This window comes from Protomyctophum parallelum (genome assembly GCF_964188405.1).
Source record: "Protomyctophum parallelum genome assembly, chromosome: 7".
Lineage (NCBI taxonomy): Eukaryota > Metazoa > Chordata > Actinopteri > Myctophiformes > Myctophidae > Protomyctophum > Protomyctophum parallelum.
Genome location: NC_139705.1, coordinates 2,389,523 through 2,405,449, shown reverse-complemented (window position 1 = coordinate 2,405,449; position 15,927 = coordinate 2,389,523). Strand labels below are relative to the sequence as shown.

Sequence of the window (15,927 nt, the reverse complement as noted above, 5' to 3'; positions counted from 1 at the left end):
ACTATAGGGGGATGTACTATAGGGGATGTACTATAGGGGATGTACTATAGGGGGATGTACTATAGGGGGATGTACTATAGGGGATGTACTATAGGGGATGTACTATAGGGGGATGTACTATAGGGGATGTACTATAGGGGGATGTACTATAGGGGGAGGTACTATAGGGGGAGGTACTATAGGGGGATGTACTATAGGGGATGTACTATAGGGGGATGTACTATAGGGGGATGTACTATAGGGGGATGTACTATAGGGGCATGTACTATAGGGGGAGGTACTATAGGGGGATGTACTATAGGGGGAGGTACTATAGGGGGAGGTACTATAGGGGGATGTACTATAGGGGGATGTACTATAGGGGATGTACTATAGGGGGAGGTACTATAGGGGGATGTACTATAGGGGGATGTAATATAGGGGGATATACTATAGGGGCATGTACTATAGGGGGAGGTACTATAGGGGGAGGTACTATAGGGGGATGTACTATAGGGGGATGTAATATAGGGGGATGTACTTTAGGGGGATGTACTATAGGGGCATGTACTATAGGGGGATGTACTTTAGGGGGATGTACTATAGGGGATGTACTATAGGGGGATGTACTATAGGGGGATGTAATATAGGGGGATGTAATATAGGGGGATGTACTTTAGGGGGATGTACTATAGGGGCATGTACTATAGGGGGATGTACTTTAGGGGGATGTACTATAGGGGGATGTACTATAGGGGGAGGTACTATAGGGGATGTACTATAGGGGATGTACTATAGGGGGAGGTACTATAGGGGGATGTACTTTAGGGGGATGTACTACAGGGGGAGGTACTTCAGGGGGATGTACTACAGGGGATGTACTATAGGTGGAGGTACTATATACACCCCACGTTTGTACCTTCATAGCTTTTAGCAGCAGCTACAATCCAAGTTGATCTGGCTTCAACTGCAGCTGCAAAGCTACAATCCAAGTTGATCTGGCTTCAACTGCAGCTGCAAAGCTACAATCCAAGTTGATCTGGCTTCAACTGCATGCTGCAAAGCTACAATCCAAGTTGATCTGGATTCAACTGCAGCTGCAAAGCTACAATCCAAATTGATCTGGCTTCAACTGCAGCTGCAAAGCTACAATCCAAGTTGATCTGGATTCAACTGCAGTGAAGTATTATTATATATCAAGTTGTTGTTTAAACATTTCCACTAACATCTGTAGATGTCTTCAATCCCCTGGCGGTCATCTGCTGGCAGCTGGAAGTCATCAGTCTCCATCCATTTGTAATCTTTATGCATGATGGCCGATGGATCGTCGGAGAGAGCCAAACCCAGGGTGTGGCCCAGCTCATGGACCGCTACCAGAAACACATTGTAGAAACCTGGATGGATGGAAGAAGAACTCCTTCAGTAAAATAAAATAAAATAGGTTTTTGTTATCAATTTGTTTTTGCATCTGGGGGCACCACCTCCTCCTACATGTTTAGGGAAGTGGTGCAGGCAGATTCTTCTCTTGAGAGATTATTTGAGGGGGGGGGGGGGAGGACTGCAGAACAGAAGATAAATTAGTGCAAATTTCCGCAATATCACAATATATGCCAGACCCGCAGTGTCTCTGCTTTCTTGCTTGCAACCTCTTGTGACAACCCGAGAAATCTCTGGTTTCTTTAATGTCTATTAATCTAGAAAAAAATAGTATTTTATAAGGCTGTCACGATTCTCGATTCGTATCGAAATCGTATCGAAATCACCAGCCGACTCGCGATATTTCATTGCATGTGCACGGCCGTCCGTTTATTCACCCCGGAAGGTTTCTCACAGGACGAGTTTCAGCAGCCTGTCGGACGTATAAGCCGGTGCACAAACAACCCAGGCTGTAGCACATTGCGGTGGCATCATCAGAGCAGACAACAACACACCCAAATTCACCCAAAGGAAGAAGCCGTTTATATCGCTGTTTATATTATTACTTGCGCAAGCAGAGCGTGCAAGTAATATTATCAGTCAGGTGCGACGATGCGTATGTCCCTTAGCAGCATGTGATATGACGTCATATGCTGGCACGAAGCAGACCGTGCATGTATGTTTTCCGCAGATGTCCCATGACGTGATGAAGATTATGTACCAATGCCAGGGTATAATTGGTTTACGATGGTGACGTAATGATATGTTTCAGTTCCAGGGACATACGCATCAAACCATCCGAATAACCACATTATACCACTAATCAACTCAGAAATAACATATACATATAACAGTATAGACATTGTGGCGTCTCGGTCGAGGACCGCGCACCACGGGTTAGTAACCCCGGGGAGAGAGAGAGAGAGAGAGAGGGAGGGACGGCATGAGACGCTCCTTGCTTGGATTGGTTCAGGACGCGCGGTACATCCCACGACACCTCTTCATTTACCAGATGATGAGCTGACACCTGCGTGCCGACACCCAGACAGAATAAAGCCTCCTCTCTCCTCAGTCTAGCCGAGACTCTCCCGGGGGGACAAGCTGACCTGCGGTGCTCGGTAAGACAAGCCCATGTTCCCTCTCACCCTATATGTAATGTATTATTATAAACGGGATAGTAACTGTGATTCTCTCATCTCACAGGACACTCCATACACGGAGTAATTCACCGTTGGGCTCGGAGGCTTTGGCGCAACATTCCCCTATTCCCTACCTGTGACTAAAAGTGACAGAGACTGTTACTAATTATTTGAGGAGAGGACACGGCCAGAGAAGTGCCGTTTATTGGAACCCTGAGTTGGAGATAACCTATAACCCCTAAGTTACCTGTTACTCACCTTTATAGCACTGTCCCTCCTCCAGTTCTCTCCCGACCCACCATAGAAGGAAAAGACTATGACCATATGATTTTGGGATGAATAAAACTGTGCCTAAATAGGCTTTCTGTGACGCTGCCTCCTGTGTATCCTTGATGTGTAAACAGAGCCCCCACAACATATACACATATATAGACATATGAGCGTATGACGTGATGAATATATGTACCAATGCCAGGGTATAATTGGTTATTGATGGTGACGTAACGATGACGTGTTTCAGTGTCGGGTGGACTAAAGGTAATGCCCCTATGTATACATGTATGTAATCTGACAACACTGCCATAACAGGCATAAGTAATCATTACCATACTTCAAAATACTACTTTTTCTCCTCCAAAAGCAAGGTACGTAGCAAATAGCTAAACCTAATAATTCAATATTGCAAACAGAGAGGCTGAGATTTTAAAGTTTGTAGCGGTCTACAGTACTTGCACGCTCTGCTTGCGCACTAGTAGACCTACTTGTGTGCAACAGAGTGCAGTTCTAGTTATATAGTATGGTTGTGTACAATCGCGGAGTGAAAGGTTCCATATGGGGCTACCTGGAGTCTCAATCTGAGCCCTACAAATGACATAGAGTGCGTGCACACGCAGTGTGTGTGTCACGTGGACGTTTATTATTTGTTATGATTAGTTTTGTGTTATGAGTAATATGATGTAGTATAAATATATTTATTGGTTAATATTATGTATATATTTATATGAGGTAACTGGTGGTATTGTTGTGGTATATTATGTATATACCTATCTGTGATATCTCTTATTATATATAACTATACATCTAAGTAGACTTGTTATGAACCATATATTGGAATAGAGAGCGCCTTCTATTATATATGTGTTCTTCTCCACTCCAAAAAAATCTTTGGTTTCCGGTTGCTGACTGACTCTATTAAATATGCGCGACTCATATTATTTTATTGGCATTTGGTGAAAAAAAAAGAAAAAGCTCAGAATACGGCCGAGTCAAGACCAAAAAGCTCTTTGATCATTAAAATTCTCTTTGATGAGACCATCGGGACGCGCAAAGTCAAAATAAAGTTTTCTTTTGTCTAAAATATCACGTGCGCAAATGTTTTGGAATGCGTCATCACGAGGTGCATGGTAGGCTACTTGAGGTTGTAACTCACATTCCATTTCCAACATTCTAATGGTTTCCAGCGATTTCCAGGGGTGAGTAAACATATTTGAATCAAAGTAGCAGCGATCCTCTGAAGTGACGCAGCATGTCCAATACTGTCCTCGTTAACACATTGATTGCTAACTTTTGAAATTCTACTCAGGATTGCTTCTGCTAAGCGATTAACATTGGACTTTTTAACTTTTTAGGGGCCCACAGCGAGGGGCCTCTTATAGCACATCGCACATTGCATAAATCAAAAGGAAGCCAAACTAGTCCACTTCAATTTAAAAAAAAAATATGATTCTACCATCTTCCATTCTGGAGATATTGACCTTTTTCTAAAACCTGCTTTTCACTGCACGCTGCTCTTTTGAAAAAACAGCAGAGATATGGAAGGTTGAAGTTGACAGACATTGACAGACAGATATAAAAATGAACACAAATAATATCATATACATACTACACACTGAATGAAAGCCCTGAATGTCTACTTTTAGGAGGAAAACAAATACACATGGTCCAATGTATAGTTTGTCAGTAATTGGCTGTTGAATGCAGCTTGCGCCCACCAGAGAGGATTTCAGAAAATGCATGGACCTGAAGAACCATTATTCACAAAATAAGGCCTATAGCGACATGTACATACTATATACCGTATGAAACAGAAGACTCTCTGCTTTCATAAGAAAAATACTTCTACTGTAATAATAATACAAATCACACCCCTGTGAAGTGAGCAGTGCAATGTTGCACAACATTGCACTGCTCACTTCACATGGGTGTGATTTTTATTATTATTACAGTAGAAGTATTTTTCTTATGAAAGCAGAGAGTCTTCTGTTTCATACGGTATATAGTATGTACATGTCGCTATAGGCCTTATTTTGTGAATAATGGTTCTTCAGGTCCATGCATTTTCTGAAATCCTCAGAGTATTTTAGACAAGACAAGGAACTGACAACTAAATATTCACAAAATAAGGCCTATACATACTATATACCGTATGAAACAGAAGACTCTCTGCTTTCATAAGAAAAATACTTCTACTGTAATAATAATGAAAATCACACCCCTGTGAAGTGAGCAGTGCAATGTTGCACTGCTCACTTCACAACATTGCACTGCTCACTTCACATGGGTGTGATTTTTATTATTATTACAGTATTAGTTTTTTTCTTATGAAAGCAGAGAGTCTTCTGTTTCATACGGTATATAGTATGTACATGTCGCTATATGCCTTATTTTGTGAATAATAGTTCTATAGGTCCATGCTTTCTCTAATCAGACCAGTGTGTGTCCAGTGGAAACCTCGTATGAATCTGATCTCAGGTCAGAATGGGCTAAAGTTCTCTCTGAAAAAGAGAATTTTATAAATGAAATGGATTCAATAGTCTAGTATTGACAAACAGTATATGGGATATGTGTATTTTATTTGTTTTCCTCCTAAAATTAGACATTTAGGGCTTTCATTCAGTGTGTAGTATGTATATGATAATTTATTTATGTTTATATCTGCCTGTCATGATAACGTCATGATGATGATGATTCTATGCACATATGTGATCATTGTCTCAGTAAACAAAATCAACAGATCGTTTGATAGCATAACAGTGACTTGAGAGGTTGACATGTCTGGACATGAACCACAGGAGCGACTCAACTCGCAGTGGGGGGGGGGGGTTCCACGACATGTCTGGACATGAACCACAGGAGCGATAAGCGTAGCCCGGCTGGCTGTGATTTCGACAAAATGACAGACAACACGATGGCTTCCGCAGTTTAGGATTGTATTAGTTATCCATTACAAACGGGTCGATTACGTCCCAGACGCCTTATCACTGCAATTGGCTGGCGAAGGCGCTATGGCGATTATGGTGATCAACTGCCGAGAATCTTTTTTCCGAGAATGAGAGTAGCATTGCAAACTGCAAAACGATCGATCGCAACTCGCAGTGTGGGGGGGGTTCCACGGTGTGATATCTGCTAGCCTAGTATACTGCTTCTTTGTCCAAACATGGCTGACGCGACGGCGAAAAAAAGACAGTTGGTCAGATGTATACTGCTTCTCCTATGGCGGTCCTTCGAGAATACGTCATTCGTTTCGCGTATACCTGTGCGTGAAATGGCGATCGACCGTTGGAGATTATTCTTGGTTTATATACGGGTTTATATTTCCGAGAATGAGGCGGCAGACCGGTGAGTTGTCGTTGGAAAGAATTAGAGAGGGCTGTGTCGAGTGGATCTGTGTGAATGAGTGGGGGGGGGGGGGAGAAACTGTAATGCGATGGAGAGATGCCTCGGGAGAAACCATGTAGAAACAGGAGGGGAAGGGTAATCGAGTGTATTCACAAATTTCACACACACTAGAAAATGGGTAGCTCCATTTTAGATCCCCTGATCTGCGTTGGTCTATGCCGTGTGCAGGACGGCGATGCCGCCTCCCCAGTACGTCGTAATGGATACGGCATGCCTGGAATGTGGTTAGACCAGGCCTCTTTTCAGGAGGTGGGGGGCTTTAAACTCCCGGATCTCACAGCGGATCTTTCTGGAGATGATCAGTGTTACATTATGTGTTGTCCGGGCGTCAGAGAAGTTGATGTACAGTATACAGTAAAAACACCAATAAAACGCTTTAGAGCGTGATGCGCAGACGGCGCTCGAGATTAATAAAACGCTTTAGAGCGTTTTGCGCAATCGATGAGTTAACAAAGTGCAACTTTTTCATCATTCACCGTTGGCTAACGTTGTGCAACAGTCCAGAACAGAGCTATACAATATTATGACAACTGTCAACTTGGCTATAATCTACTAGGCTACTTACTGTAGGCCTACATTAATCATTGCCTCTCAAACCCACATACCACGCGTAATGTGCAGTAACAGACATACAAACTATCAACATGCCGCTCGATTGCGTGTCGACAGCTTGCAGATCTGTTCTTTTGGGCACACATGAGGCGCGCTGCGCTGCGATGCGGAAATTAAATTGCTGTAGTCTACAGCGCTACGATTTGGAAACCAAATAGCTGTAGCCTACAGTGGACTGTAACATTGCTTGGTCAACTATATTACGTGTATGCAGTGAACATTAACATTAGCGCTTTCATAGTTATATGGAGCATTTACCGTGGTGACGTTGATTTAGGTTATTCACCCAGCTGGGTTCAATGAGACAGCAGTGTCTCGTTAAGCCCAGACGCTTCCAAAACGAGCTATTGCGGATTAATCGATGGGCGTATAGAACATTTAAGCATATGGCAAGTTAACTTAAGTTATATACTTTGATGCTGAACACTAAGCAATTAATTTGGTTCGCAAACCAGAGGCCAGACAGCGGTAGCAAGTTCAACAACCACCGTTCTAATCTGTTTGACCAACCACCGTTCTAACACTATTCACTTTTAAGCTGCATACTGTATATCAGTATTTAGAATGGACATAATTGTTATAGCTCCTCATTCTGAATTGAGCTCATCTCATACCCTGGGGTAAAATGTTTTATTATTTTCAAATCCTGGTATAATTCATTCACCAGTCAGTATTCTTGGTTTTCCAACTCCTCATGCCATTGGTTGGTTTAAGTTAATTTGTTTGGTCCAGGGATAGCCAGTAGCTCTCTGCTTCAAAACACAAGTTCATGTTTCAGCTTTATTACTTGTATTTATTTTTGGTATGTGAGTGATGCAGCACTTTACTTTGGTTTGGAGTTGAATTAAAACTCTAAAGTATTCAACCAGTGTGTGGACATTATATTCAAAGTTTTCAAATGTTTAGCTGTAGGCATACAGTGTTATGTGTACTTGAACCATTCATTATTTAAAAGATGGTATTTCAGGCAAATATTGAAGTTATTAAAAAAGAAGCCTATCCATCATTGCCGTAGGAAAAAAAAGAAAAAAAATCCTTGCTACCCATCCTTCCCACGAAAAAAAAAAAAAAAAATTCCTTGCTACCCATCCTTCCCACGAAAAATAAAAAAAATAAAAAAAAATAAAAAAAATTCCCTACCTACTCAGCCCAAAAATGACAGCCAATCGGAAACCAAAGTTTTTTTTTTTTAAGGCCTTACCTTGTCAGAGACAATAACGAGGGGCCGGCTCTAGTCAGGCGTCTGATCAATGCCTGCCTCCCTTATTGGTTGCCGGTCACGTGTCACCCAGGGGCCAATGGGTGCACCGTTACCTACATAGTCAGTCTGTGCCTGACAGCTCGTCGGGGGGAACATCACTATGGTCTTCCTCCGACCCGCTATTCTAACTGTGAAAACTACCTTATATTGTTTAATCCATTTGTTCCGAACGCCCTTCGGAAGGCGTTGTTTCTTTATTGTATTTTCTTTTGATTGTTTAAGAGCCATTATTGTAAATATCTTTTGATTACGGTTTATTATATATACTATTATAATAAAACCTCGCATTTGATCATGGTTTCCTGTTCCTCCTTCTTATGTTGCCTACTCATCTTACCCCTAGACATATGAGTTGTAACAGCGTGCACAGTGCGTGTGCAGTGCGTAGTGCGTACACAGTGCGTGCGCAGTGCGTACGAGGATATTTTGGATATTCGATGACGTCACACCATGGGAGCCACCGGAGGCCAACGATGGATGCTAATGTAAACAGCTAACAGACAGTAAAATACTAGGACTGTCACGATTCGCCAAATCCACGATTAAATTCAACTTTCGATGTTAAGGTCACGATTTGATTCGATACGATTTTCGATACGATTCAATGGATATTTAAAAAAACCTCCTATTTCCAGCACAGAGCGCTGTATGATCATTAATTTAGGCTAATGTTTTGATTAGTAAAGAAAAACACTTGTTTCTCTGCAATACGTCACTTTTATTTGACTGATAACTAATGAGAATAGCATCAACAATATAAACCTTGGGTTTTATGTCCTCACTTCATTTTGAGATGTTTCTTTAAGATGATGAGATAGATGACATTATTGTTAAGCTCTACTCTAAGTAACTAAATAAAATAAAAAGTAAATAATAAGGCTGCTCGATTAAAAACGTTAATTTAATTAGAGGCATTATAATTAATTAATCTCTTCCCCTTCTGGGCACAGGTCTCCACCAGGATAGGAATGTAGGACATTGCAACTGTCAAGTTTCTTCCTCAGCATTTCTTCCTCAGCCTAGTGGGAATATGCGTGCACAGTTTCATCGCAATCGGACACTGCGTTGAGGAGTTGTGGCGATTTGTACAAAGCGGGCTACTCCTGAAAACTGTAGGAGCCAATCGTGGCCAATCAGGATGGAATATGAGAAATGTCTTGATCACATGACTATGGAGATCCTGTGTACCGATTTGCGTGAAATTTGGATAAAATCTGAAGGAGTAATAATAGAAAATGTGTTTTACATATGTCGGCCTCCTGGTGGCGCTATAAAGAGCAGATGTGAAAAATTCCAGGCAAAGGTTTTTCCTTGTAGGCCGTGTTGGGACCCATGAAAAAGTGCTTAGAAAATGAGTTTCGTTCCCATGTCAAGCGAACTACGCATTCAATGCATTTTTTCATAGATAATACCCTTCTAGACTTTGGGTAAAAAGTTCTACTCATAAAAACCTGCTGTTTTTTTTTTATAGCCATATAGACATTTTTCTCAAATGTCAAATGCATATACATAACATCTGACATAAGTATTGGTGCCTTTAGTTTACTCAGTCATATGTGAATTTATATCATGAAATGTAGCATATTTGTTAAAGAATATGCTTCAACTTAAGTGTTTGCCACACAGTACAATGAAACCTACACAGTAAATTGTGTCAAGAGCTTATGTTTCATACATAGAAAATGTCTCATCCTAATGTGTAATGAAAGGTAGAAAAGAAAATCAGGGCACCTTGGACCAACATGGCAGAAAATCTATCAAAATGTTACCACGCCCCCTAAATTGGAATAATGCAACAAATGGACAAGACTAAGAATTAAAGTAGTAGAGGTCAGAATTATTACAACATATGGTATGAAACATTTATTTATTTACAAGTGGGTCACAGCAAAGGGTCACAGCATCTGTCATCTGTACATCCACCCCCCCGGCCAAGGAAATATATGAAAATTGAAAATACAAAATAACATACAAATGCATAATAATTGTTGAAAAAAAAAAGTAGTAGGCCTACATGGTAACATGTTGGGTTACTCATCCCTATCACTTTCATCAGAGTCATCATCCCATGTAGGCCTACCTCTTTCTTCTGTTTCCTTTGACACATTTTCACAGTCCTGGCAGTGACATAAATCAGTGCAAAACAGTTTTGCAGACATACATGAACATCTTTCAGTCTCACATTTGCTTTTTTTGCAATTACAGTGGACTACCTGCAACACACTATCAGGGGCAGGATTTCTAGTCATCCATTGTACTGTTAACTCCCCATCCTCCATGACCCATCCACTGCCAATGGGTGAAGGAGCACACATCCTACTAGTCAGAGAACGTCTCATCACTGCTGCTTGGTAGTTTGCCCTTTTGCAATGTTGGTGGAGAGCATCACTTGTTGGGGGAATGTACAGTTCTGGCAAAGCTGATGATGCCGTACAGAATGATTTGTACCTTGCATCATTCACGTTTTTGGCAGATGATTGGCCATACAGGTAGCACACATATTTGCTCAGTGTGTTGAAAGTTGACTGGTCAAGGTTAAAACTGCTGCCAAGATGAACCTGCTTGGCTTACCTCAGTTGACTCGAAGAATGCCAAAGAGGTAACCTAAAAGTTCCTCAGACAGATTGAGGCGCAGCTTCCTCAGTGTAAGCAGAAGTCTCTGAGTATCACTAAGTGACTGTTTTGCAGGAGGTGGTAAACTTGGTGACACAAAATTGAACAACAACATGAAAGTCCTGTGAAGAATTTAATTTTGCTGTCATCAAATTCTGAAGGATCAAGAGTACGATGTTTCAACTCACTTTCTAATTTGTTGACTTTATCCCTAAGTGATTGACATTCAGCATTTAAAGATTTAATCTGTTCATGTAATGAGGCAATGTCATTTTGTGTTTCCTCTGTCTGGACCCCAATGCCTGGGACTTCAACAACAGTCTGTACCTCTGCTGTACTTCGATCAGTGATGGAGGTGAAACCAAATAACCTTGGCACGTAGTCAGGATGTAGAGGATCATCACTCTTTTCCCCTTAAATAACAAAAACAACAAAAACATTTACTAGAAATATGATATTAATTTGTTTACATATATGGGGTGTTTTCACATATGTCCTGTTTCAGACATCAGCCTCAAAACAAACTCATCCGGGACGGGGCTGCCAAATCATTGTGAGATTATTTTTTTACATTAACCACTGGAACAATAGCATCCCTATTCTGGAGGGAACATTTGCAGAAAATAGCAGATCTACAAGCTCACAACATTGTTGGTGTAGAGCAGGGGTAGGCAGCTTTAACCACGGGTGCTAAGGGTGACCACTGGCACACACTGGAAATGCCAGTGTCTCACTCTAATGCCAGTCTGGCATTAGAGTGAGAGAGGATTAGCCTGCATGTCTGTAACTGTGTACAAATGGAACCAATGGACCCCATTGGACCCCAAATGGACCCTTCTTAGGAACCAAATGGACCTTACAGGTCTGTAACTCTGAGAGATGGAACCAAATGGACCCTTACAGCCTGAGTGTACAAATGGACACATGCAGGTCTGTAACTCTGACACTATGGGTCCATTTGGTTCCATTCGTACACTCTCAGAGTAAGTCCATTTGTGCAATAACAATCAAACGTTATGTGGGTCCTTGAAAAAAACAAACAAAAAAAGTTTGATATTAAACCACTGTAGTGGTTATCAGTGGACTCTTAATGTGTCATATAAATCAGTGTCATACGATATTCTGAGGGAAACCATGGAGACTTAACATTCAGTAACTGCAGGGTGTGTTGATCAATAAGAACATTAACATTAAAGTCTTTCCACGGACTCACGTAACATGTTGATGAGTAATTACTCCTGACCAGATCTCTTTCCGGGTAACGGACTATGTTAATCCACTAATTGGTCCACAAGAAGAGAACTCCGTTAGGTTCGTTTAAAACGGGACATTGTGTGAAAAGGCCCTTTTACATTGAACGTATGGTTTTACAAAAAAAGCAACATACCTGACACAAAGTGAAAGTGGCACCCCCAAATCCATGTAGCCCTGAAACATGACTACATCGGCGAAGTGCAGCGATCCATTTACTTCTTTTTTCTTTACATTTCGGCAGTCTGTAAAAGGATAGCTCCGAGTTCTTTTTTAATCTGTTTGTACAGTCAATCGCACAACGGCTCTTTCCCATTTTCCCAGTTTAGAGAATGAAAACAGCGTCGCAACAGTGAGTTGCTAGGTTGCTATGGACAACAAAAAGTTCTTCCGCATACGAAGACGTTACGCGCATACTCAAGGGAATAAAGCGGCTACGCGATTGGTCCACGTGACCAAAACCACACCACTCCCCTTGCACATATTATTACGCCTTGTAAGAAATAGTCCCGTTTTAGATCGCGGATTATAAAATAACTGCAGCGTCGGACGAGTAGAACTTTTTTATTTAGACTGTCTACCTATAAATCTCTTTTATGGAGAAAAAATTGTGTAGTCCCCCTTCCGTGGGAACGGACCTGAACGAAAAGGGACCTCACAACACGGCCTATTGGCCTCTAGGGAGTTGGCATACAAAGTTATCCACAGATCCGTGCAGTTAGAGGTAAAAACACTTTTCGGCCAGTTATAGCGCCACCTTGAGGCTGAGTTGAAATTGTTCATGTGGCATTTCGTCCTCGGCCTAGTGGGAATGTGGGTGCACAATTTCACGGAAATCACGCGATGTGTTCATGATTTGCAGCATTTTGTTTGAAACTGAGCACTCCTGTGAACTTTGGAAGCCAATCTTAACCAATCAGGATGGAGTCTGAGAAATCTGAAAGACCGGTTTCGTTGAATGGCTCTAGAGAGACTGTGTACCAATTTGCAGAGGTGGGGACTTGGACTCGAGACTCGACTTGGACTCGAGTCCCGATTTTGATGACTTTAGACTTGCTTGATCAAATCAAAAATAGACTTGGACTTGCTTGGGACTTGAATGCCAAAGACTTGAGACTTGACTTGACTTGAATGCCAAGGACTTGAGACTTGACTTGACTTGAGCCCTCTTGACTTGAACATTTTCAAGTCACTTAATACCTTACAGCATCTGATTATCTTTTGTATGACATGTAAAATGGTTTGGTATTGGTATATAAAGGGATGCCGCGGATCGGATATCTGGTCGATATCAGCCAAAAAACGTGATCTGGATCGGATCGGACTACAGTCACTACAGCGAAAAGCACTGCAAGCCATTCCAGTACTTCACTCCAGGACTTTATTCCTCCAGCAGTGTTGCGCTACAGAGGCATTGGCATAGCCTGGTTAATAAACCAGACCGAATCAGCCGTTGGCAAAAATGAATTGCCTGCCGGCGGATTACGGTCTGGAGAGGCTCAATTGTACGCCCATTTCCTACACCAGAGAAATGGGGCGGCCAATCGGGACACGGTATGCAATATGGGAAGGCTTTGGTACAGTGACTTTCAATGCTTGAGACCTTTGACTGACAGTAGCTCTGACCAATTGCGTCAAAGAGAAAATGTTTCAACCCGCTCCCCTGGAAATGAAATCCAAGCTGAGCCTCCCCAGACTAATATCCCGCGGTCCGTGCGATATTAGTCTGTTTTTTTAACCAGGCTAGCATTGGCAGCCCCAGTCACACTTCACAGTGGCAGTCTTGCACAGTGCAGGCTGCTAGGCTAGCCACTAGCCATTACTGCGCGCTGCTACTCAGTGTGGAGAAAGCAGCACTGACAGCCGCTCCCTTATGGGAGTATTATATATTATAAAACAAAAAAGACCCAACAGCCGAGTGCAAAAATGGATTCGCCACCGTGGCAACTACAGCAGCAAAGTTTCAGCCTTAGCTCCATGCAAGCTAATCTTTAGCATTGATTAGCGTCAACATCTTAGACGAGAGAGACGGACCAGCGCAACAAGCTGACAGCTGAGCATGACGACATGCTCATGTTCTTAAAATGATATCTCCCCACAGTCCCCAACAGTTTTGGTTGACAAATATGACCGCTGTTTGTCAATACTTATGTGACAGACCATGCTATGATGCTAATAACTGCTTAAGTGCTAACCAATGCTTAAATAAACGGACGTCACTAGTTACATTGTCACGGACAGACAGTGACAGTGTGCTGCCCACTCCCAGCCAAATGATATGTTCCATTTGTACACTCTAAATTTACATTGATTTTACAATATAAACAAATACAAAATAGTAATTTGGGGTCCCAGAGATACAAATTGCTGGGTCCTTAAAATTTAAATGATGATCATTGATAGATCCATAAAAACACAGCTGCTGTATTGGGGCAAATGAGTTTCAAAACCTATATTCAGAATGAATGTGTATAGCCCTTAGAGTGGTATAGCCTACCTATGCTATTGATAAATGTATCAACACAAAAAAACCTGATCAATGTGCATAATAATAATAATAATAAATAGTATGGATAAAAAAAGGCATAGAATACTGTAGTATCTTGAATACGGAATACTCCACACAAGGTTACTGTGTCAATATACTTGTCTAGTATTCTCAGGTGCTCTCGGTCATTCTTTCCGGTTAGAATTATGTCATCCAAGTAAATTGAGACTTGAGGAATGCCCCTCAACACGCTCTCCATGGTCCTCTGAAAAATAGCTGGACTAGAACTCACCCCAAATGGTAATCTGGTGTACACAAAGAGCCCTTTGTGTGTATTTATTGTGACATATTTCCGAGATTCCTCATCTAACACTATCTGTTGATATGCATGACTCATATCTAACTTAGTGTATTTCTCTCCTTCTCCTAGGGTTGCAAACATGTCTTCCATCTTTGGAATGGGGTACTGTTGAAGTGATGAAACCTTATTTACAGTCAATTTATAGTCCCCACACAATCGAATTGTGGCATCTGGCTTCAACACCGGCACCACGGGTGCCGCCCACTCTGAGAAGGTCACTGGTTCTATTATTTTATCCTTCTGCAACCTATCTATTTCTGCCTCCACTTTTTGTCTCATTGCAAAAGGCACTGATCTGGGTTTGTAGAATCGGGGCTGGGCCTCACTGTCTACGTGTATCTTTGCCTTAAATCCCTGCAGCTTCCCCAGCTCCTCTTTGAATACTGTCTCATGTCTCATCAGTACGTCTTGTATTCTCACATCCTGTTCTGTTACTGCATTGACCCTTTGCCAATCCACCCCCAGTGCTTTTATCCACCCTCGCCCAACCAGGCTAGGCCCTGCTCCGTCGACTACTACCACTGGTAATGACTTTGTCCTGTCCTTGTACTCAACTTTCACATAAGCTGCTCCTACCACTGGTACTGGATGTCCACTGTACGTTTTCAAGTTGATTCTACACTGCTTCAACTTGGGTGGCCTGGCCTGCTTTCCCAAATTCTGAAATTCACCTGTTGACATTATTGTATAGCCACAGCCTGTGTCTACTTCATAAGTCACTGTTGCTCCATTCACCCTCAGTTCCTGTCTCAGGGGTTCTTCTCGTGGAATGATTATCTCCTGCTCAATATTGTACACAGTTACTACATCCTCTGTACTATGTATGCTGTATACAGTGAAAACATCATCTTCCTCATTACTATCCTCCCTTTCCTCCTGAATGAAATGTGCCCTTTTCTCATATTTCCCTCTCTCTTCTTTTTTTTTCCCACATGTTATGACTTTGAGCACTCACATTTTCACCTGCCTTTGACCTACAGGCTCTCCGAATGTGTCAAATTTTTCCACAATTATGACACTTTTCCTCCGCAAATCTACAGTCATTCGCCGAGTGGGAAGTTCCCCCACACCTGAAACACTTTCCATATTTGGCAGGCGGCTTCGGCCGGACATCCGCCACCTTGTTCAC

General features: G+C 42.0%; 1 protein-coding gene across 1 annotated transcript in view; it reads right to left on the bottom strand.

Moving 5' to 3' along the window:
- LOC310861368 (uncharacterized protein) overlaps window positions 1–15,927 on the bottom strand; it is a gene marked incomplete at both ends in the record, with an annotated part of 118,259 nt that overhangs the window by 34,265 nt on the left and 68,067 nt on the right. Inside the window, one exon of the mRNA XM_083768788.1 lies at window positions 1,206–1,373. Within this exon, the coding sequence (XP_083624914.1) occupies window positions 1,206–1,373 (168 nt within the window). The remainder of the gene's footprint in view (window positions 1–1,205; window positions 1,374–15,927) is intronic.